Source organism: Rhineura floridana, chromosome 4 (assembly GCF_030035675.1).
Source record: "Rhineura floridana isolate rRhiFlo1 chromosome 4, rRhiFlo1.hap2, whole genome shotgun sequence".
NCBI lineage: Eukaryota > Metazoa > Chordata > Lepidosauria > Squamata > Rhineuridae > Rhineura > Rhineura floridana.
The window spans coordinates 129,721,292-129,746,667 of record NC_084483.1 but is presented as its reverse complement, the minus strand read 5'-3'; the positions used below and the strand labels follow the sequence as shown (position 1 = coordinate 129,746,667).

General features: G+C 41.5%; 1 protein-coding gene across 3 annotated transcripts in view; it reads right to left on the bottom strand.

Annotated features, from left to right (window-relative positions):
- Positions 1-25,376, bottom strand: part of KIF25 (kinesin family member 25) — an 81,147-nt gene that overhangs the window by 5,883 nt on the left and 49,888 nt on the right. For all 3 annotated transcript variants that reach the window (XM_061624399.1, XM_061624401.1, XM_061624400.1), the window contains exons 10-13: positions 21,855-22,004; positions 18,959-19,135; positions 3,018-3,172; positions 1,646-1,849 (exon numbers count right to left, since the gene is read on the bottom strand). In XM_061624399.1, coding sequence (XP_061480383.1) covers positions 1,646-1,849; positions 3,018-3,172; positions 18,959-19,135; positions 21,855-22,004 — 686 coding nt within the window. The remainder of the gene's footprint in view (positions 1-1,645; positions 1,850-3,017; positions 3,173-18,958; positions 19,136-21,854; positions 22,005-25,376) is intronic.

The window sequence follows — 25,376 nt, the reverse complement described above, 5'->3', positions numbered from 1 at the left end:
TTGCAGACGTACAACAAGTGTTTAGCGGGCAAACAGCCTAAAGAGGAATGAAGATGCTCAGTGGCCACCGAATGTCAAATGTGTGGGGAAGGGGAACCAAGACATAGAAAAAGGCGTGGCTCAATGGTTGAAACACTGAATAGGAGCATTCATCCTGGAACATTTTGTTGCCAGTCCCACTTGCCCATATGAAAGCCAGTTTTGCTAAACCCCAGCATCACCAAGGAATAGAACCCAGGACAGGGCTATACAGATGAATGGGTAGGGTAATGCAAAGTAAACTTGTTTCTCAGTGGCTGATTCATAGGGCATGAAGCAGGTTTGGCTCCCAACCTAATACTGTCACAGAGTACAGCCCTTTACTTTCTTTTATACAACAGGATGTTTGTCATCAATTCTTACCGGAAAAAGTAAAACAATGTACTGGTGGAGATTATAGTGAGAACAAAATCTGCCCTCTCTGTGATAGAAATGGGATGGTCCCAAAGATGCATGGTGGTTCTTGAGATTCTGCCACACTCCACTCAGGCATTCTTAGTTTTGTATGCCAATGCATCCTTGTACAACATAAAGGCCCTCCCTTCTCTTGCATGCTCTGTTATTACCATAAGATGGGCACTTTTACTAGATGACAAAAATAAAAAGTGATTTGATCCAAAACTGGCTAAGAAAGCTTATTGTATTGCAGGAGCAGGGAACTGAATCTCACCAGTGGGCCAGATCTTTATCTCCCCCACTCCCCATGAGCCACCTTTGACAGGTAGGTGGTACCACCAAGCCTGTCAATCACCTGATGTCACAATGATGTCAGGTGTTGACACCTGACAAAATTCAAAGGAGGCCTCTGTTAGAGCAACCTCTTTTAGAAAAAAGACATTAGAACAACCTGCTTTGAAGATGTACTTTCAATGCTAAGTGCACCTTCAAAGAGGCTTTGAAATCTCTGCAGAGGGAAAAATGTTCCTAAAACACAGAGCATTTTCCTCTCTGCAGGGAAAGCAGTTTGGATTCAAAGTGCTTCCTCCAGCAGTACAAACAGCTTTCTCTGGAGAGAGAAAAAATGCTCCAAATTGTACCAATTGTGATACAATATGACACTAGCATTCCATAAATTAACTAAATATTCAGTTCAGGAGAAAGGGGGTGGGAACAGCAGTCAAGGAATATATGGTACTAGAGCCTCTATGCAGACCAGCTTTTAAGGACTGGGGCAGGGGACAGTGGGCTTTCATTGCTAGGCATCAAGGGATTCTAGGAACAGCAGAGGAAGAGCGATAGTTGAAAGGTAAACTGGTCTGCAAAAGGAAAGTTAACAAAAGATCAGAAAAATTTGAATCAAGTAGAAGTTTAAACTAGAGAGTTCTGTCAATAAAATTTAGGAGGTGCACTTGGAGCTCTGTAACATTTCTTTACAGTATAAGCAATTTATGGTTCAGATATAACCAGTCTCAGCACACTCAACAGGCACATCAGCCTTACACATTAACAATTTAACCTGATCTGTTTCTGATGTGGCTCCTGGAGCTGAACACAGTGCACATACCTTCAGCAGGCACTTAGTTAAATCAACTAAATGCAATCTGATCTCCTGGTAGGTTTCCACCTTCACCAGAGTGAAGTTGTTTTGTCCCAAAGGCTGACTTACCAGCACATTCACTGCCAGCCAAATCCACCAGTTGCAGTTTTGTTCTCAATCTCTTAAGCTTCTCTGTAGATTCACTGAAGAACTGAGTCGGCGAAGAAACTCTGGAAGGAAGGGAGGGCTTGTCATCTTTCACTGCATGAGGAGAGGTAAAGATATGTTCTTTACCCGTCTTTTGACTAGAATGGTCACCTGCCCAGGGAATAGCTGGATGATGGAAAGAAAAATAATGAGAAAAAATTATTTCTAACTCCAGAGAAGTGAAGACAGACACACAGAAAAGAGGGGTTAGTTCAGTTCAGGTTCTGGGTTAGGACCAAGGACAGATCCAGGTGACCCAGTAATTACCTTTTCCGGTGGTTGTTATACACTTCTACTAGCGTAGAGATGCACTCTCTGTGTTACTCTGGGGACTGTGGGGAAAGGAAGGGTTTTGTGATCTTCAAATACCAATCAATCAGCACCCTCCTAAGCCAGTTCTTCTCACTCCAACCTGCAGAACTATTTTATTTTATTTAAGTTTGTATCGTAGTTGATTAAATGTGCTTGTTTTTAGAGTGCAGTGAACTGTACCTACCAGTCACAAAACCTTCACAATTGCTCATTTTCATGTCTTTCTTCACCAGATAAAGGCAGTCCCCAAGAGTGGTTATGAGTCTTTCCACATTTTCATTGTCTGCAGGATTGGTCCTGCTTAGATTTCACTTACTGTAGGATGCAGCATTAATGAGGAATGCATCAAGGCTTCCTCAGTGATGACCCTGGTGCTGTATAATTTACTACTGAAGGGGAACCATGCAAGCCCAAGTTTATAGTTTTTTAAAATGAAATAGAAAGGACTCTTTCAAACCTTTTCAGTCTTTTATGCAGCTTGTATGTTAGTAAGTTGGATAGGCTGGCTAGCTTATGCTCAGACATTTTTATATTTATACTGATTTAGTATTTTGTTATAACAGTTTATAATAGGATTTTATTATGGTTCCATTTTTGTAAAGTACATCTATAGAAATAAGCTATCAAGACCTTTGACTAGACTAGGTAGGGTATACATTTAATAAATCCAACCTAACTTAAACCTATAAAAAACAGGAGTCAGCAGAGATTCCCAGTGTCAAGTTAGGAAGAAGCAGCCCCACATTAGTCCCAGAATGATGCCAAGACAGTGGTTCTCAGGTTTTTCTCCAGCCTCAATTTAAATAATAGGAAATGGCAGTAGTGAGTTTCAATTTGGAATTCATTAAAGCAGTCTAGCTAATTACATATCTGATCTGACTGAAAGGTTAGCTATGTTGAAGTAAAAGCAAAGCAATTACTTTGCGAAGGGTTGTGGCTTCCATGACAAAATTTAGAGGCACGCTATAAACAAGCAACTTACCCAAGTTATCCTCCGAGACTGCCTTTGTGGTTATTGTCAAGGTTATCAGAAGATGAGAATGAGAGGAATGACCATGTACAAGTGTTGGATGCTTGACTCTCAATTGTACGCCCATATTAACTAGTTCCAAAACCTCCACAGCATCTTCAACAGGCCTTATAAAAAAACCAAAAGCATTTTAGCAGGATTAAGTGAAATACTGCAATTTAAGCATGAGTGCAGATCTGCTAATTTCCCCAGGCACCTCCCTGTCAGTATTGCTCCCAGTTCCCTTTCTCTTAGAGCACCTATTTTCAGCAAAAGATACCAAAACCTACATGTCTTGAATGGTCCAATGATAGAACACCTCAGCTATTGCTACAGAAGTCAATTTATATCTTGTCACTTTGATTAAGTTGTAACAATCTGGGACTTCATCTGGAAGGTACCATGTTGGCTACCTCTGTTATATATGCAACAGAGAGGGAGGTATCTTTGCCATGAGGCACAGATGGATTTCCATGTTAGAGTGGCCCACCTATGTAGGATGGAGAAAGCAGGTTAGGTGTGTCTCTCTGTGGATGCTTGACTTGGTTCTTTTTCTTTTTGGCTGCTGGACCCTTATAAAATGCTGCAACTCTGCTGGAATCTACCTGCCTATGATAAAGGCAAGAGGTTTTCTGGGAGTTGAGAGGAGAAGCTATTCCTCCTTTGGATTTGAAAACTGAGAACTAGTTTCCTGGCCCCAGAGACAAGGCCTATCCACTGTGCTAGCTATTCCTACCCACCCCCTCTTGCGAGAAGAAGCAAATTTAAAGTTCAGTCATTTGAGGTTCCATAGTGACCATTATTGTTAGCTATCTGCAACAGAAGAAGATATGCATTCCTAAGTACATTGGATTATTTGATAGAAGGCTCAAGCAGTGTAGCTGAGAAATAATTCATGACTGTAGTATACTACTGAAAGCGCCTACAAGCCTTGCTTGGAGTTGTGCATTTAAGGTCAATATACCCATGGTTCTGCATGCAGTTGCCAGTACACAACCATGCCTATGTGTAATACCAACAGACTGAAGGCAGCATGAAAAGCATCCATCCAATGGGGCAGGGGATGGCTGTGAGATTTGTTTCCAAGGTGTTGCATTTTGGGTCTTTGTGGGATCCAAAGTGGACTCTAGACCATTACTGCTATTACAGATGGCACAAAGCCAATCTATAAAAGAAAGCAGCGACTCTTATTTTGATGGTTCTTCCCTTCCACTAAGGTGGTAAATGTTGTCTCAGAGGGAATATACTCAAAGGCTAAATGCTAAAAAAAAGCATCTACCTGCTTTTCATAGCCATGTATACCCAAGTACAAAATCCAAACAGGAACTTCTGTTCTCATACAGCTATCAACATGTTTTTCCATCATCAGTTTAGGAGAATGCAACTAGTATGGCACCCTTAGTGCCAGAAAGCCTCAAGAACAAACTTTCAGCATGCAATGTTTCTGAGGGAGAAGCACAATTCTTTCTTGGCTACAAATGAAACAATACTCAAAATCCCCATAGCTTCCTTTAGACCCTGGACAGTAAGGGTGGCCAAGCACTCTCGTTCCCATGCTTTGTTTTGATTTGTCTTTCATTGTTCAACTTTACTGTATAAATTGTTAATATACATCTAGCTGGATGGTATACATAAAATCTTGGACACATACACGTTTCTAAAAAAGGAGCTTTTTCTTCCCTGAGATTTTTTAAAAAACTGTTTAATAAAAAAACCTGCAATAAAAGCAATGCCTGCTGAACAAATGAAAGGGAAAAAAAGAATCTTACTCTTGCCAGTTTTCTACCACAGGACACACATTCCAGCTTGCAACAAATTTCTCTCTCACTAAATTGGGATGAATAAAGAATGATATTACAGGACTTGAGATTTCAAATACGAGTCACAAGCTTCCTGGAAGGATGGGGTGGGTGGGAATGGACTACAGAAGATGGACTGCAATAGATAGCAGATTGGCTTATGCTTGTCTGGAATTAGGGTAGGCCACTTCGTTGAGAACGATCGGACAATCTACTGCTTTGTTTTGATATTCACCTAAGGTAAATTAGAATGGTAACTGGAATAATAATAAATTATTTAATCATCGTTCTGCAATTTTCCCTCATATTACACAACTGTGTATAACTGTGTGTAACCATTTTACATAATTGCCATTTTTCTTCATATTACACAAAAATTACTGTTGTTGTTCTTGTTATGTGCCTTCAAGTAGATTATGACTTATGGCGACCCTATGAATCAGCGACCTCCAAGAGCATCTGTCATGAACCATCCTGTTCAGATCTTGTAAGTTCAGGTCTGTGGCTTCCTTTATGGAATCAATCCATCTCTTGTTTGGCCTTCCTCTTTTTCTACTCCCTTCTGTTTTCCCCAGCATTATTGTCTTTTCTAGTGAATCATGTCTTCTCATGATGTGTCTAAAGTATGATTACCTCAGTTTCATCATTTTAGCTTCTAGTGATAGTTCTGGTTTAATTTGTTCTAACACCCAATTATTTGTCTTTTTCGCAGTCCATGGTATGTGCAAAGCTCTCCTTCAGCACCACATTTCAAATGAGTTGATTTTTCTCTTATCCGCTTTTTTCACTGTCCAACTTTCACATCCATACACAGAGATTGGGAATACCATGGTCTGAATGATCCTGACTTTGGTTTTAAGTGATACATCTTTCCATTTGAGGACCTTTTCTAGTTCTCTCACAGCTGCCCTCCCCAGTCCTAGCCTTCTTCTGATTTCTTGACTATTGTCTCCATTTTGGTTAATGACTGTGCTGAGGTATTGATAATCCTTGACAAGTTCAATGTCCTCATTGTCAACTTTAGAGTTACATAAATCTTGTGTTGTCATTACTTTAGTCTTTTTGACGTTCAGTTGTAGTCCTGCTTTTGTGCTTTCCTCTTTAACTTTCATCAGCATTCGTTTCAAATCATTACTGGTTTCTGCTAAGAGTATGGTATCGTCTGCATATCTTAAATTATTGATATTTCTCCCTCCAATTTTCACACCTCCTTCAACTTGGTCCAATCCCGCTTTCCAAATGATATGTTCTGCGTACAGATTAAACAAATAGGGTGATAAAATACACCCCTGTCTCACACCCTTTCTGATGGGGAACCAATCTGTTTCTCCATATTCTGTCCTGCCTCTTGTCCAAACTATAGTTTGCGCATCAGGACAATCAGATGCTGTGGCACCCCCATTTCTTTTAAAGCATTCCATAGTTTTTTATGATCTACACAGTCAAAGGCTTTGCTGTAGTCTATAAAGCACAGAGTGATTTTCTTCTGAAATTCCCTGGTCCGTTCCATTATCCAACGTATGTTTGTGATATGATCTCTGGTACTGTGACGCCCTTCCCTGGCTCTCCCTGTCAGGTTCCTACCTGCTCGTGGTTACTGCCTGTCTCTAGGCACCACCAGGGACTCCACCAGTCCGGACTGTCCTTTTTTATGGTTTCTCTCCCCGCTCTAGCACAGATCTCAACAGATCCCCCTGCTAGGCAGCACCACCAGTCACGTCCTATAACCAGCAGTCCCAGAGACTCGGCCTGAGTCTCCCTCAATTAGGTTACCTCTGTGACTGTGTGTTTAAACTGTCCCAATCCCTTTGATTTACTCAGAATGCTTATAATTCTGGTTTGCTCTGAATACTTGTGGTGTTATATTCTTCCCTTCCCCGCTGCCACCATTTGTCACTCTTCAGCCTTGGTATTTACCTTACCCTCCCTTCTGGTCTGTGAAACCCCAGCCAAGGATCAGGCCTTTGGTAAACCAAATAAGTATTTTATTATATAACAGAGATAACAAGATTACTTTAAAAGGCACTTAAGCATATGGTTTCATCTATTCCTGAGGTACTGGTCTTAGTATTAATCCGAACTCCACCCTCTCCTCACATCCACCAACTCTCCACACAATCTCCTCTCAAAACCCAGTAAAACAACCCTCTCAAGTCCACCAATGTCCACCAACTCTCCACACAATCTCCTGTCAAAACCCACCAAAACAACCCTCTCAAGTCCACCAACGTCCACACAGATTTACCTGTCATTCTTCCTTTTATGCTGTCAGCCATTTTAAACATTCAGCCAATCATCCAGCATTCTACTGCCCATTCACTCCCCCTTCCTCTTTCATTCTACTTACCATGTATCTCCTATACAAACAGCACTTACCCTATTTACACTAATACAGGAACATCACATTTCCCCCCCCTTAAAACAATGGCAGAGTATTATTCCTGTTCCAGGATTTATGCGTCGCGTTAACAATATAAACAAGTCTCTCTGGGAAAAATGTCTTTCTTTGTTCCTCCGTCCGGTCACGTCACTACAGTCCCAGCCACCTGCCTTGACAGTCCATCGGCCAATACATTGTCCTTGCCTTTTATGAACTAGAAGTCCACTTGATAGTCCTGTAGGGCCCAGGACCACCTCTGCAGCATAGTGTTATGGTTTTTCATAGTCTGCAACCATAACAGGGCCCGATGATCCGTTGTTACCGTGAATCTTCGTCCCCACACGTATGGGCGCAACTTGTTCAGTCCCCACACGACCGCTAGGCACTCCTTTTGGACCGACGAATAGTTTTTCTCCCTCGGCGTCAGCTTGCGACTCAGATACGCCACTGGATGTCTGGTGCCTTCTCTCTCCTGCAGCAAGACGACTCCCAGCGCGAGGTCTGACGCATCTGTAGCCACGATGAATGGTTGCTCATAGTCTGGTGCTATTAATATGGGTCCTTGGCACAAGGCTTGCTTCAGCAGATCAAAAGCCTTCTGACATTCATCCGTCCATACCACCCGCTCAGAACACTTCTTCTTTGTTAATTCATGCAAGGGGGTTGCTATTTCCCCAAAATTTCTCACAAACTTCCTATAAAAACCAGCCACACCTAGAAATGCCCTTACTTGTTTTTTGGTTAAGGGGATAGGCCACGCTTGTATTGCCTCCACCTTGCTCCATAAGGGGGTGATTTTCCCACTCCCCACCTTATGTCCTAAATAGATTACTTCCTTTAGTCCAAACTGGTATTTCTTAGCTTTTATTGTGAGGCCTGCTTTTCTTAAGGCCTCTGATACTGTTGTCAGGTGTTGGACATGCTCAGGCACCGATTTGCTAAAAATGGCCACGTCATCGATATAGGCCACTGCAAAATCTGACATGCCTCGCAACACAGTATTGATTAGCCTCTGAAATGAACTTGGTGAGTTCCTTAGTCCCATGGGTAAGGTCACAAACTCATATAACCCATCTGGTGTACTGAAGGCAGTTTTGGCTCTGGATTGCTCGTCTAGTTCCATTTGCCAAAATCCTTTACAGAGGTCTAACGTAGAGATAATGGTTGCTGCCCCCAATAACTCTAACATTGCGTCTACCCTGGGCATGGGATATGCATCTGGGACCGTGATTTTATTGATTTATTTCTGCGATTTATTTATTTATTTCTGCGATTTATTTATCGCCCATCTGGCTGGAAACCGAGCCACTCTGAGCGATGTACAAAGTCATAATATATAAGTATCACAACATCAAAACAGCAATAAAACTAAAACAACAGGTAAAGGTCACCACAGCAAAGTTCAACAAAGCTTCTGGCCCGTATAGTCCACATGGTGCGTCATTTGCGAAACCGAAAGCGACATCTCCTCTCACTCTCAGCATCCAGCGTAGCAAACAGCAAGAGGCGGCACAAACAGGCCCCACGAAGACGCGACCAACAGGAAAGTTCTCCCCGAGAAGCCAAAAGCAAAGGCGATGAGAGGCAAAACGCGGCCGACACAAGGCGAAACGAGCAAGGCCAGCACGGCAGGACAACGGAGGCTGCAGGGGCGCGCCCCAATCCCAGCAGCCAATGGAAAAACTGCTGCGGTGAACAACGCTGTCTCCCGAATAGAGGCCGCAGCCCCAGGCCCGCCGAAGGGCCGCACCCCATCCCCAGCTCCGATCCGGCAACCAGGAAACGGCGGCGGCGGCGGCGGCGGCCCAGCATAGGTGAAGGTCTTACATCATATTTCTGATAGCTTTCACTTCCATGAAGTTCACTGGATGGTGGCTCCAGGATTCATTTTCCCTCCACAGATGTCTTCTGCAGATTTCAGCACCTTCAGCTAAGCTCATTTTGCAATCTCTGTAAACAAAGTCCTCCACCTGGGAAAATGTTCTTCTCATGCGCCCTCCTTGCAAAACCTTGTCGTTCCATCTTTTTTTGGAACCAGGACAATACTTGAGGCCCAGGGACTGATGGCTTCCCTGATCACTCCTAATTCCAGCATATCTTCCACCTCCTTTTTGATCTCACTCAAAACTTTCCCATTCACACGGTATGGCATAGATCTGATTGGGGCATGATCTCCAGTATTAATGGAATGTTTGGCTATACTGGTTCGGCCAGGTTTATTACTAAAGAGATTCCCATAGTTTTTCAAAACTCTCAGAATCTCTTCCTTTACTTCCTCCTTCACCTCCTCTGACCATTCCACTTGATCTACCCCTCCTTTGTCTTTGCTTTCCTGTACCAAATCCGGAAGTTCAGGCCCACTTCCCTCAGGGAATAAGGTAACTTGCAACACCTGTGCATCCCTGGTATGGTAAGGCTTTAACATATTTACATGAACCACTTTGTTTTTGTTTAATTGGTCTGTGGTGATTACATATGTCACTGTGTCAAGCCTTTCTCTGATGGTATATGGTCCTTCCCAGTTAGCCTGTAATTTGTCATGTTTCCTGGGTATGAACGCCATAACCATATCTCCCACATCATACACACGTTCCCTGGCTGTTCTGTCATACCAGTAACTTTGCTTCTGCTGTGCTTGACTCAAATTCTTTTTCACCACCTCCATCATTGATGTTAATTTATTGCGGAATTCCAATACAAAATCTACTACAGATGTTCTGTACTCTCCCAGGGTTCCTTCCCATGAATTTTTTAACAGTTCCAAAGGTCCCCTCACTTTTCTAGTGAACATCAGTTCAAAGGGTGAGAAGCCTGTTGACTCCTGAGGGACTTCTCTGTATGCAAATAGGAAGCATCCCAACCGTTCATCCCAGTCTTGTGGGTGATCTTGAACATAGCTTCTGATCATGCCCTTCAAAACGCCATTGAATCTCTCTGTTAGCCCATTAGTGGTGGGATGGTAAGTAGTGGTCTTTAGATGTTTTAGACCACAACATTTCCACATACATTGCATCATTTCTCCCATGAATACACTGCCTTGATCCGTCAGCACTTCATGAGGGAAACCCAGCCTCATAAAGATTGTTAATAAAGCCTCTGCCACTACAGGGGCTTCCACGGATCTTAGTGCTTCTGCGTCTGGGTACCTGGTGGCAAAATCCACCACCACCAATAGATATTTCTTGCCATGCCTTGTGGGTTTGGAAAAAGGGCCCACCAAATCTATTCCCACTCTATAAAAGGGTTGTCCAATTATAGGAAGGGGCTTTAAGGGTGCCTTAGTCTTTACTCCACTTTTCCCCACCTTTTGGCATATTCCACAAGATAGACAATGTTGTTTTACATCTTTGGAGATGTTTGGCCAATAATAGTGTGCTGCCAATCTCCTCTTGGTCTTTTTTATTCCCAGATGTCCTGCACATGGGACATCGTGGGCTACCTCTAGCAATCTGGTTCTGTATTTGCTAGGTACTATCAATTGCTTCACTGGTTCACATTCATCCTTTCTCTCAGCAGGCATCCACAGTCTATATAAAATCCCATTCTCACACACAACTTGATTCCTCAGTTTGTCAGTGAAAGGAATCTGTTGGGTCAGGGCTTGCTCCTTTATTTGATTCAAACTGGTATCCTTATTCAGTTCTTCTCTGAAATGCTCTGTCTCTTCCCCAGAGACCAGTTGATACAGTTTGTCTCCTTCAGCAGGCCTGCCAAGGGTTGCTATGGGGACCTGAGGCTGGTTAACAGATTCCACCCTGTTTGTTTCAGCCCCCCTTAACATGGCTTCTGTTTCTCCGCCAAGTTGCTGTCTGGTCACCACATATATTTTCCCTTGTGCCCCCATAACATCTCTTCCCAGTATCACTGGTTCTTGTTGTTGGGCATTAATGCCTACTTTATATCTGCCCCCTCGGACTCTCCACGCCATTTTCACCAGGGCCACAGGCAAGCTTTCTGGATGACCCCTCACTCCTTGGATATTCACCGTTTCCTGGGTGACTTCGCTTGTGCCTGCTTTTGAGACGGGCTCCCGCCTCAGAAGAAGCTTTTTCAGATATAAATCAGTCAGAACATTTTTTTTTTGACTGATGAAATTTCTCCTGGGCAGGGAGAAACGTAGAGATCAACCTCAAAAGCCTGTTTTTGTTGGGAGGACTGGATTTCATTAATTTATGAGAAAAGGTCCAGCCAGCGATGCCGGATGGACTTCCGAACAAGCTCTATCTGATTAATGCGACACGTTTATCTTTTCTTTAAAGAGGAAACGGACTAACAGGCAAGCACCCTTCTTTCTATCTTTTTTTTTTACTTGGTTTAAATTGTTGCAGCAAAAAGAGATTTGTCAAATGAATCAGCTTTAAAGAACTTCTGGGTGAGCTATAACTCTTCTCTGTTATTCACGAAATTAACAGCTTATCTCTGCTTCTATTGCAAAAAGCTGTCCTGGAAGTGCATTCTAAAGATATAAACAGAAGAGGGATTTCTATTCCGAGGAGAAAAAAATAAAAAATATGAACTTTGGAACATTATATTGTCTGGGACTATTCTCTTTTTGGTCTATTTTATTTTGACGAATCTGCTTCTTCACGACGCCACTAACTGTTTTGATGCTGGGAACTAAATTTGTTTTGTATTCTTGAACATAGAGAGATAAGGCAGGCTGCTCTGTTTATACTGTGATGTCATCAAGCCTGGAATATTAACCCAATTGTTGCTGAAATAAGAAGTGGTTCTTTATTTTTGTTTTGTTTTGTTTTCGTGGTTTTAAAAATGGCAATCAAGAAAGTGGCTGAGAATCTGGAAGTAATTATGTTTCAGAAAATAATGGATGAGATTGAGATAACGAAACAAACCCTGCGACAGGGCAGTAAGGAGCTGAAAATTGAACTGAGCAAAATGACGCAGGAGCTTAAAGAAATAGGGGATCCTGTGAGAGAGGAGAATGAGATCAGAGATGAGAAAAGAAAAAATAAAGGGAAGATACAAGCCCTGGAGATTGGAACAAATGTGGAATTGGAAAAAGATCTGGAGTTTATGGATATTAGAAATAAAATCTACTGTTTGGAATTTAACGTTATCTCTGAAGAAATTAATGAAGATATTAGAGATAAAGTTATCAATGGCTTGGATAATTTTCTGGACTGGAATGACGTGATGGAGCTTGATATAGAGGAAATCTATGGAATTAACTGCATCCATGTGACAATGGAAAAACTCTCAAGAGATGAGCCAGTGCATTTTGTAAAAAAGAAGAACAGAGATATGACTTTACAACAATATTTCAGCAACTTATTCAGAATCGATGGCAAGAAAATATTTGGGATAGAGGAAATTCCCATCAGACTCTTATTATATGACTATGGCTATGACAACAAGATTATTATGGAATACTGATAATGGAAGATTGGACACTGAAATTACTGGACTTAACAGGACTATTGAAGATGGAATTAATGTGGATAATGGAATAATGGCTATTGAAATTATTGGACCTAACAGATTTTGATGAGATGGATTAATCGATATGTTTATTTGGACTATGGTTATGACAATAAGATTATTATAATTATTAACGAGATGGATTAATCGACATGTTTATTTGGAGAAAAATTGATAGATATATTTCTTAAAGAATTGAAACCTCTCTTTGACTTTTTGTGGAAAGAATAAAGTAATGTTTATGAGATTTGATGATTAATTAAGATAACTACTGGAGGAAAGTGATTTTATAATATAATTTAAGAGACAGGATTGTTATATATTGTAGACCTATAACTGATCTGCGACAAATGGGAAGTCAACATTTTATTTTTTTGTTTAATCATTTTTGTTTTGTTTTGTTTTTTGTCTTTGAATGTTTTATGATTTTGTTTTGTTTGTTTTATGAAAATTTGAATAAAAATTATTGTAAAAAAAAAGGATATTCACCGTTTCCTGAGGTAATATTTCTTCAGATTTTATTAAATCTGGCCTCAGTAACGTCTGAGCGGCACCAGTGTCAAGCAATGCCCAATAATTTGCCCCTTGTACACTCACTTCCTCTCTCAGACTTGAATCAAGGTCTGTTACTTCTGTCCAGTTTATCTGGCAGAACTGAACCTTTTTTGTGGTTAAATCTTTTGGTTCTATTTTTACTGCCCTTGCCTGAGCAGGATTACTAATGGGGTTGGCAACCTCACATTGAAAACGTAGTTGCCCCGGTCTACCACATTTGTAGCATAATTTCTCCTCACTTTTAGGGTACACAGATCCACTCTGGGGTGTCCTGTGCCCTTCAGATTTTACTGGAGGACTCACTCGCTGTGGCACCACATCCTTTCTGCCACCATTATATGGTCTGGGTTTAAACTCTCTTGATGTTTTCCTCACCCAGCCAGTTCTGTTGGAGGCAAAGTGATCCGCCATCTCTGCGGCCTCCTGCACCGATGTAGGGGAACGGTCTTTGACCAGGAGCCTTATTTCTGGTGGTAACTGATGGTATAATTGATCCAGTATCATGAGGCTTTTCACCTCTTCCACTGACTGAGCTTTGGCACTACTCATCCACTTCCCAAATATATCCATCAGCTTTGCTCCCAGTTCAACAAAAGACCTCCCTGCTTGGATCTGACAGTTTTGGAATAACTTTCTAAAATAGTCAGGTCCCAGTCTGAATCTTTTGTAGACTGCCTCTTTAAACTCAGCATAGGTGACGGGCTTGTCTGAGGGGAAATATTGGTATACCTCTGCCAATTCCCCTTTGATCAGGTTTGATAAATACTGCATGTATTTATCTTCAGGTAGCCCCCACAACTGAGCTGCCTTTTCAAAGGTTGTGAGATAAATTTGAGGATCTTGACCAGGCTCATAGACAGCAAAGTCCTTTGGAGTAATTTTTATTTTTGCTCCATCTCTGTCTTTCCTTGTCTCCTCAGAGTGAAATTTCTCTCTATCCAATTTTAATTTTTCTGCCTGTAATTCCGCATCCACTCTCATTCTCTCAGTTTCCATCCTCAATCTCTCTGTTTCCATCTTCAACTTCTCAGTTTCTAACTCTCGCTGTTTATTTTTCCCATCAGCTTCCATCCTCAATCTCTCAGTTTCCAACTCCCTCTGCTTGTCTTTTTCCTCAGCCTCCCATCTTAACTTCTCTCTAAAGTACTCTATATAAGCGGGATTGCTTAAATATCCTTCTGGGGTCTCTTCCCTGACAGGTTGTTTTTGCTGGGCAGTTGCAAATCCTATAAGTGCTACCCTCAATTCATCTACCCCTTTACCCTCGTGAGGTAAATTGAATGTTATGCACTTCTCCACCAGCTCCTCTCTTTTCATTTTTATGTATTCAGCCATGGTGTTTGAGTTCACTCACTCTTTGCCACACACTCTTTGCCACTCACTCTCACAAGTAATCTTGTTTTGTTATTTCTGTTTGCCACACCACTGTTAGGGATTCTCTAGTATTCGTACCACCGCTACAGCCAACACCTGTGACGTAGTATCCTTTGTCACCACGTGTCTTTGGGACTCTCTTTGGTTCGTATCCCACCACTACTGCCACCATCTGTGATGCCCTTCCCTGGCTCTCCCTGTCAGGTTCCTACCTGCTCGTGGTTACTGCCTGTCTCTAGGCACCACCAGGGACTCCACCAGTCTGGACTGTCCTTTTTTATGGTTTCTCTCCCCGCTCTAGCACAGATCTCAACAGATCCCCCTGCTAGGCAGCACCACCAGTCACGTCCTATAACCAGTAGTCCCAGAGACTCGGCCTGAGTCTCCCTCAATTAGGTTACCTCTGTGACTGCGTGCTTAAGCTGTCCCAATCCCTTTGATTTACTCAGACTGCTTGTGGTGTTATTCTTCCCTTCCCCGCTGCCACCATTTGCTATCCTTCAGCCTTGGTATTTACCTTACCCTCCCTTCTGGTCTGTGAAACCCCAGCCAAGGATCAGGCCTTTGGTAAACCAAAAGTATTTATTAAATATAACAAAGATAACAAGATTTCTATAAAAGGCACTTAAGCATATGGTTTCATCTATTCCTGAGGTACTGGTCTTAGTATTAATCCGAACTCCACCCTCTCCTCACATCCACCAACTCTCCACACAATCTCCTCCCAAAACCCACCAAAACAACCCTCTCAAGTCCACCAACGTCCACCAACTCTCCACACAATCTCCTCTCAAAACCCACCAAAACAACCCTCTCAAGTCCACCAGCGTCCACACAGATTTACCTGTCATTCTTCCTTTTATACTGTCAGCCATTTTAAACATTCAGCCAATCATCCAGCATTCTACTGCCCATTCACTCCCCCTTCCTCTTTCATTCTACTTACCATGTATCTCCTATACAAACAGCACTTACCCTATTTACACTAATACAGGAACATCACAGGTACCTCTTCCCTTTCTAAATCCAGCTTGGACATCTGGCATTTCTTGCTCCATATATGGTAAGAGCCTTTGTTGTAGAATCTTGAGCATTACTTTACTTGCATGGGATATTAAGGCACTAGTTCGGTAATTACTGCATTCTGTGGGATCCCCTTTCTTTGGAAGTGGGATATATACTGAACGCTTCCAGTCTGTGGGCCATTGTTTAGTTTTCCATATTTCTTGACAGATTTTTGTCAAAATTTGGACAAATTCAGTCTCAGTAGCTTGTAGCAACTCTATCGGTATGCCATCTGTTCCTGGTGATTTGTTTCTTCCAAGACTTTTAAGAGCAGCTTTCACCTCACATTCTAAAATTTCTGGTTCTTCATCATATGGTTCCTCCGTGAATGAATCTGTCATCCTGTCATCTCTTTTATAGAGTTCTTCAGTGTATTGCTTCCATCTTCCTTTTATTTCATCTCGGTCATTCAGTGTGTTCCCCTGTGGATTATTCAACATCCCTACTCGTGGTTTAAATTTCCCTTTCATTTCTCTAATCTTTTGGAATAGGGCTCTTGTTCCCATTTTGTTGTCCTTTTCTATTTCTATACAATAACTGTTGTAATAGTTTTCTTTGTTCCTACCTACTAGTCGTTGTATAGTTGCATTTAGGGTTCTGACCGTGTTTCTATCTCCTCTTGCTTTTGCTTTCCTTCTCTCTTTAACCATTTTAAGAGTTTCTTCAGTCATCCATTGAGGTCTTTCTCTCTTTTTAACAACAGGTATTGTCTTTTTGCATTCTTCCCTGATAATGTCCCTGACTTCACCCCATAGTTCTTCTGGTTCTCTGTCAACTAAGTTTAAAGCCTCAAACCTGTTCCTTATTTTATCTTTATGTTCTTCTGGGATGTTATTTAAATTGTATTTTGGCATTATCAGTGCTTTGTTCTTCTTCTTTAGCTTTCCTCTGATTTTCGATACGATCAGTTCATGATCTGTACTGCAGTCTGCTTCTGGTCTTGTTTTTGCAGAAAGTATGGAACTTCTTCATCTTCTGTTTCCAATTATATAATCAATTTGATTCCTATATTGACCATCTGATGATGTCCGCATGCACAGTCATCTTTTTGGTTGCTCAAAAAATGTGTTGGCAAGAAACAAATTATTGGCTTCACAGAATTCAATAAGTCTTTCTCCTGCTTCATTTCTGTCTCCTAAGCCCCATTTCCCCACAATTCCTAGTTCTTCTCTGTTCCCTACTTTTGCATTCCAGTCCCCCATCATTATCATCATATCTTGTTTTGGTGTGTGATCAATTTCTTCCTGTACTTCTGCCTCTTCTTCTGCGTTTGACGTTGGAGCGTAGACTTGGATGATGGTTATGTTAATAGGTTTCCTGTTTAATCTCATTGATATCACTCGCTCAGACCTTGCGTTGTAGCTCCTAATTGCTTTTGCTACATCACTTCTCACTATTAAAGCAACCCCGTTTCTTCTTGATTTCCCATTTCCTGAATAAAATATTTTGTAGTTGCCTGATTGAAAATGTCCCATTCCAGTCCATTTTAATTCACTCACACCAAGTATTGTAATGTTGATGCACTCCATTTCTTGCTTGACAATTTCTAACTTTCCCTGGTTCATGCTTCTCACATTTCATGTTCCTATTGTGTGCGTCGTACAACTCCGGACTCTCCTTTCGCATCTGTGCACATCAGCCTCTGGGCTTCCTTTCGGCTTTGACCCTGTACTGTACAGTAACTAAGTTACTGTACTGTATAGATTCTTCCACACCTCTAGTGTATTCTGTGGTTGCTGCTTACACACTGGCCATGTTTGGATGATCATATCTATGCTTATTTAGCTGAGATATGCATTTAGCTGAGATATGCATGAGCAGCTTTTTGACTCTTCCCTTTGCCAGGAATGATGACTAAACCATAAAGCCTCTAATAAAACCAACCATAGTTTCCAGTTTCATCTGAACTGGGAAACTATGGTTACCATCTTCAGAACAATTAAGGACATTACACCACAGTTCGAAGTTGGTTTAATGTCTTGGCTTGTTCCAGAGGTGGTAACCATACTTTGGTTGATTAGAGGGTTCCTGGTTTAATCGTAACTGGAATGAAGGGGATCTATATATAGGGAAAAGGTCATGCATATCTCACCTTAATAAGCCAAAATGTGATCAGCTGAACCAATTCACTCTTTCAGCTTCAATAAAAAAATCTGTTGGCAAAGCAAGCCATAATTTGTAGAGCCTACATTTTTTATTTCTTGGCTTGCTTTGCCAACAGATAACTCCTACATTTATTTTTATTGTAGCTGAAAGAGTGAATTGGTTCAGTTGATCACATTTTGGCTTATTAAGCTGAGATACGCATGACCCTTTGCCTATATATTTTTTAAAAGGCTCAAAACCTGATTTCCCCTTCCCCTCCCCAAATGAATCATGTATTTATTGTTTTAAATTGGTTTTTATTACACTGAATCCTAAACTTTTTGTGCTTAGCTGTAAACATTATGAAAAAAAAATCCATTGCATCTAGAATATTAGACTTCAGAAACATTCAAATACCTGATTGTGGAAAGAGTCATTTTACAATTTCCCTGTGTCCCCAATTTTCTGTGGGGTGATCAATTTATACAAAATATAAAGCAAGCCAGAGAGAATTATGTCTGCTCAACCCTCCAGCACATTTGGTATATTTTTAATCAAGGATTTTTGGCAGTAATAGAGAACCACGTGGATGAAGCTCAAGTGGTTCGCTTATGTTAGTGAAACCCACAGATAAAAATACTGTCTTAAATTATCTCCTTTGTGGGCGTAGTATATTATAGTTTATGAAAGAAATAAAAGGCCTGTTGTGTCTGACTTCCCACCCCCCACCAAAAAACAGCAAAAGAAATGCTTGGGTTGTATATTGTGACTACAGGAGTTTAAGGAGAGAGAGAACTCATTTCCACTGGGAATAGAAACAGTTATGGTTTTCTGTGGAATTTTAGCATAAGAAATGGTTTTCAAATGAAAAACTAAAAACCTGAAACCCTTTCCTACTTTCTACTATAATGAATTTCAAAGTGTAGCCAAAATTACAATATGTTTCCCCATACAGAGAAAGCAAATACAATTGAGACACACCACGTCGTGAAAAATGTTAGCTGGCAAGAGATCACCAGGTGGGGCAACATTCAGAAAGAAATGTTTTAACACGCAAAATAACTGGCAAAAAAAGTCACAATGCAGTGATGTTAACGAGTTACAAATGAGTATGAAAAGCAAGTTGATATTAACAAGGTTAGCATTCTTTGCCATCGACCCAGGCTGCATCTCATCTCATGCCAAAAACTTGGTTACAGACACACAAGAGTACTTACTCATAGGTAAGAAGTGGGATATTGCTCTTGCCTTCCTTATTTGTGATTATGTCCCTTTTGACACCACTCATTCTTCCACAGTTGTCTTTGGCGAGAAGATCTAAAACTTCATTATTATATACTTCTACAACAGAAACCTCAACCCAATGGCTTCCTAGTGGCTTTTCTGAAAGGAGTCTGAAAGAAGAGAAAAGGGTGGGGAGAGCTTTAGAGGCTGAAACAAAACCCTCTATAAACTATGCTTGTGATCCAGAGGACTATTAACAGCTTGATTGAAGTGCTTATCTAAATACCCCAGAGACCATAATCCTGAACATTCACTACTTTTCTGAAAAACCTGGGCTCTTGGAAAATCCAACCCAGTCCTTACTGCTATGGCTCTGATACATTGAGGCAAATCTGTTGACTATACACTTCAGTTGCATGGGTTGCCAGAAAACATCATGAATAAGTTCTCCATTCCAAATCAATTATCCATGTGAAATGTAGAACTTGAAAAGGAAAACAGATTTGTTGATGAAGTTAGAAAGCAGGAGCACAAGATGTTTCCATTTTTAACACTGAAAAATGCAGCACAACAATTTCCAAAGGTGGTGTTGAGTCATCATCAGGCTACTAAAGGGATGGCAAGCATAATTGCACTGCATAGTGCACAGAAGATCCATTCCTGGATGCAAGACAGGCACATGTGCAAGGGATTGAAACTGTAGCATATCATGGGTTGTATCCAACATTGGTCATATTCAGAATACACCCTTTAAAATTAATGGACCCAAGTAAGTCAATCACATCCACCCTACTTTCAAAGGGTGTACTCTGAGTAAAACTTAGTTGGCTACAACTCCATGTTACTAGGTGCCATGTAAAAATTCAGATGACCACTACATTTATATAGAAATCACTCAGTATTGTAGACCTGACTAGTTTGTTCATGGAGCTACCAAAGTGGGGAACAGCATGTATGGTGGCTTAGAGTTCTTTGCATCCCTGTCCCTGCTTCAGATATGGGACAATCAGTAGAGAAGTTTCATGATGAATTTGTTATCAATATTAGTCAATTCTTAGGATTCTTGTGTGGATATACAGTATGAGGTTTTGTTTATACCAGCCAATTTCTGAATGATAGTATATAGTGCCAATAGCCCACGCAGTTTGCACCTAAGTACAGTAATCTGTCCAGTTAATCTGATTTTTTTTGTACCAGAGACAATAACTTTCACTTTGACCAGAACATATTGGGTAGGATCCAAACGTGCTCTTCAGTAAGTGGGAGGCCATTTCCTTGAGCAGACAGGGTTTTCCCAATGTAGTGTGAGAAAACAGAACTGGAATCCAGCAGTATGCTTCTGTTACACATTGTATTGTGAAATCTTTTACATATGGTCTGCTAGCACAAGGCAATGAGCCACCTCTCAAGATGTGAACTAGCACAACGTTTTGCACAATGTTCCACCAGATATTTTGCAATCTCTTGTACAAGGTCTTGCATAACATCTCAAGATGTATGCTTGAGCTAAGTCTGTGTTGTGTGAAGTCTTCTACTAGCTTTTGTTCAATAGTTTGCATTATAATGCAACTACCATAATTTCTTCTGTTGGCAAATCTCTGGATCCAATTTATTATCTTTTCAATATATATTTCAGCCTATTTATGCATAAATGCAGTTATTCACTAATCTTCACTGACATAAACTCATTTCCATTTTAATTACCGCTAATCCTGTATGCTCCTGGCTATATCTGAAGGGGCACACAGCTGCCTGTGTGCACAATCACATCTGGCTCTTTTATTTAAAAAAAAAGCCTGCCCACAAAATTCAAAGAACAGCTTCATAATTGTAAGAGAAGGAAGAACATATGTACAGTAAATGTACAAAGCACCGATTGAGAACCACAAAGAACAATGAGGAAGGAGGGAAAATATCAGACATTGCAACAGAGAGGCTTGTGCAGAAATACTGTGAAATAAGAATAGTTAATTCTGTACACTGAAAATAGAAACAATTTGCTCTCAACTAATTTATCTATGCTTTGGTATTTTCTAAATGGGCTCTCACAATTGTGAGAAATGATGTACTACCCATTTGATTCTTCCATTTCTAAGAGTGCTGAGACCCAGCACTGAAAGATTGTTGATGGAACCATCAGTCACATGTTGGTAACCACAAGAGAGCAAGAATTCTCCACAAATGCCCCTGAAGGAATTCTCCACAAATGCCTTAGTGGAACACGCTGCCACTGAGATGGACCAGATTTGGGAGCTTTCCCCTTTTAGACCAATTTTAAAAACATTTCTTTTTAGATAGGTTTTTAGGGTGCAATCCAACTGCTATTTACACCAGGTTGAGGGGAGTTGGATATTGCAGATCTCTGGCTGAGCCAGTTGGGTCCTGGCTCAGCTGGCATAAGTCCCTCTTCCGAGCTTAGCTACAGCTGAGCCAGGATCTGGCCAGCTCAGCCAGAGATCCTCCAGAAAAGCCCAGCCCAGCATAAGGGGAGCCAGTAAAAGCCAGTGGAAAGCCCCAAAAGGGGCATTCTGGGGATGTGTTGGGGGAGGGGCTATTTGGCTCCCTCCATCCCAGCAGCTGATATGCTGAGAGAAAAGGTGGTGCTGGTGCATCCAGTGTCCTCCCCTCCCAGAGGCTCCTGAATGGCAGCTGGATGTGGCAGCCCCTTCTGTCAGCTCTGCCTCTGCTCCCACCAGCCTCCAATAAGGCTCTACCCATCAAGTTGCCTTCATTTTATTAAAAGTACTGTTAACTTTTTTCTGTTTCTTGTCTCTTTGGCTGCAACTGCTGTACTCCACATCGAGACACTTTGTACTGAGAGGCAAATAATAAACAGTCTAAACAAATACAATAAATCAATAAAACACTGTAATTTGCTGTCGTCAATACCTGAACACTTCTTTGGTGGCTCTAGGAATAATTCCTAAGTTTGGCTCATCGTCCATGGGGAAAGTGAAATTACTATCAGGCTGCGGACCCAACATTGTGTATGTTTTCCCGCTCCCAGTCTGCCCATAAGCCATAATGCACACATTGTACCTGCAAACCAGAAAGGCAATTGATTTTTAAAGCCAATAGCTACCATTGATCAAAGCTGGAAGTGATTGAGAAGAAAATTCACTCTCTCATTTTCTAATAACTACATACACTATGATGCCATGGAAGTCCCTAATTCCAGAACACTGCAATTCCATCTGTCTCCTTCCCCCAACCCTAGAAATTCTACCATGTAGAGAAGCGCTCCAGAGTTCGCCAGCACTTGGCACGGATTGGAAAAATCCCCTCTTCATTGCCTTCTCAGGAGTAAACAGAAAGGAGGAGCTGTGGGCGGGGGGGGGGAGAGGAAGGAATGGAGGGCAGAAACAAAGTCAGACTATTTCTTCAGTATAGTGGTTTTCCTTCTCTAATAGGAGTCCATGTTTTACTTTTGACAGTTGTGATGGAGGCAAGTTGTGGGGTACAATTTAGGAGGCACAAGCTTATACATAGTTCTGCAGAATCCTCTGTAAGGATGCCTGCAGCTTGTGATTAGGGCCAGCTTAAGTTTGTCAGTGCTGCTGGGGAAGTGAGAGTTCCAAGGACAGGGTCAGCCAATCTCTGCATTCTCAGGAATTCCATTCTTCAGACAATAGCCTAGGAGCAGTGCATTTGAAGTCAATTGTGCTTAGCAGTCAGGATTTCGTGTATTTAGAATGTGTGTGTGTGTGTGTGTGTGTGTGAGTGAGAGAGAGAGAGATGTATCATTAAACTGCTCAATCTCACATCCCTTGGATGATAAGGGAGTCAAAGATGATAAGGGAGTCAAAGGTGTACTAAAGAACGATAAGGAGATTGCAGAGAAGCTAAATGAATTCTTTGCATCTGTCTTCACAGTGGAAGATATAGGGCAGATCCCTGAACCTGAACTAACATTTGCAGGAAGGGATTCTGAGGAACTGAGACAAATAGTGCTAACGGGAGAGGAAGTTCTAGGCTTAATGGACAAGATAAAAACTGACAAATCACCGGGCCCGGATGGCATCCACCTGAGAGTTCTCAAAGAACTCAGATGTGAAATTGCTGATCTGCTAACTAAAATATGTAACTTGTCCCTCGGGTCCTCCTCCGTGCCTGAGGATTGGAAAGTAGCAAATGTAACGCCAATATTCAAAAAGGGATCCAGAGGGGATCCTGGAAATTACAGGCCAGTTAGCTTAACTTCTGTCCCTGGAAAACTGGTAGAAAGTATTATTAAAGCTAGATTAACTAAGCACATAGAAGAACAAGCCTTGCTGAAGCAGAGCCAGCATGGCTTCTGCAAGGGAAAGTCCTGTCTCAGTAACCTATTAGAATTCTTTGAGAGTGTCAACAAGCATATAGATAGAGGTGATCCAATGGACATAGTGTACTTAAGACTTTCAAAAAGCTTTTGACAAGGTACCTCACCAAAGACTTCTGAGGAAGCTTAGCAGTCATGGAATAAGAGGAGAGGTCCTCTTGTGGATAAGGAACTGGTTGAGAAGCAGAAAGCAGAGAGTAGGAATAAACGGATAGTTCTCCCAATGGAGGGCTGTAGAAAGTGGAGTCCCTCAAGGATCGGTATTGGGACCTGTACTTTTCAACTTGTTCATTAATGACCTAGAATTAGGAGTGAGCAGTGAAGTGGCCAAGTTTGCTGACAACACTAAATTGTTCAGGGTTGTTAAAACAAAAAGGGATTGCGAAGAGCTCCAAAAAGACCTCTCCAAACTGAGTGAATGGGTGGAAAAATGGCAAATGCAATTCAATATAAACAAGTGTAAAATTATGCATATTGGAGCAAAAAAATCTGAATTTCACATATACGCTCATGGGGTCTGAACTGGCGGTGACCGACCAGGAGAGAGACCTCGGGGTTGTAGTGGACAGCACAATGAAAATGTCGACCCAGTGTGCGGCAGCTGTGAAAAAGGCAAATTCCATGCTAGCGATAATTAGGAAAGGTATTGAAAATAAAACAGCCGATATCATAATGCCGTTGTATAAATCTATGGTGCGGCCGCAATTGGAATACTGTGTACAGTTCTGGTCGCCTCATCTCAAAAAGGATATTCTAGAGTTGGAAAAGGTTCAGAAGAGGGCAACCAGAATGATCAAGGGGATGGAGCGACTCCCTTAGGAGGAAAGGTTGCAGCATTTGGGGCTTTTTAGTTTAGAGAAAAGGCGGGTCAGAGGAGACATGATAGAAGTGTATAAAATTATGCATGGCATTGAGAAAGTGGATAGAGAAAAGTTCTTCTCCCTCTCTCATAATACTAGAAGTCGTGGACATTCAAAGAAGCTGAATGTTGGAAGATTCAGGACAGACAAAAGGAAGTACTTCTTTACTCAGCGCATAGTTAAACTATGGAATTTGCTCCCACAAGATGCAGTAATGGCCACCAGCTTGGATGGCTTTAAAAGAAGATTAGACAAATTCATGGAGGACAGGGCTCTCAATGGCTACTAGTCGTGATGGCTGTGCTCTGCCACCCTAGTCAGAGGCAGCATGCTTCTGAAAACCAGTTGCCGGAAGCCTCAGGAGGGGAGAGTGTTCTTGCACTCGGGTCCTGCTTGCGGGCTTCCCCCAGGCACCTGGTTGGCCACTGTGAGAACAGGATGCTGGACTAGATGGGCCACTGGCCTGATCCAGCAGGCTCTTCTTATGTTCTTATGCATAACCTTTTAAAATCAGTTTTTTACTTTCAAATGAAACAGATCTTGTTAGCAAAATCTTTACTACACAGTTAAACTTGCACTGAAGATCAGATACAGCTCACAAGATTCAACTGCCCATCCCTGCCCCACAATAAGCCCCTCTGCCTTTCCATTGTTGCAACTCAGATTGCAAAGCCCAGTCAAACATTGAATTTAAATAGGGCTGGCTTCTTAGATACCTCCTGGCAGTGCTCCAGGAAGTCCCTTCAAACAGAGATGAAGAGGACAACGGCATGTGGTGCAGAGGAATGAATGGCTATTGGGATTTTTAAAAGCAACAAAAGCAGAGACACGGGATGATCCAGTAATGGCAAAGGGACAAGAAACTGTGCAAGGCATTGCAGACCCAACACAGAGAGCTCAGTAAGCAGAACCCACATATTCAAGCTCTTCTCTGAAATCAAGGAGCACTGGCCAGGCACTGTTTGGGGAAAAAAAACACAGCAGGTGCTTTATATGCTCCACTGTTTATTTGGACCAGGTTGTGAATCATGGCTGCTTAATCTAAGATGTGGAGAGTGTGATGTTCCTGCTTATATTGTAAATATGGTAAGTGCTGGTTATAATAATAATTAATAATAATAATTTAATTTGTGTGTCGCCTATCTGGCCTATGGCCACTCTAGGCGACGTACAATTCAATTGCAAAATGCATCACAATAAAATACAAATAAAATACAATATAACAGTAAAATA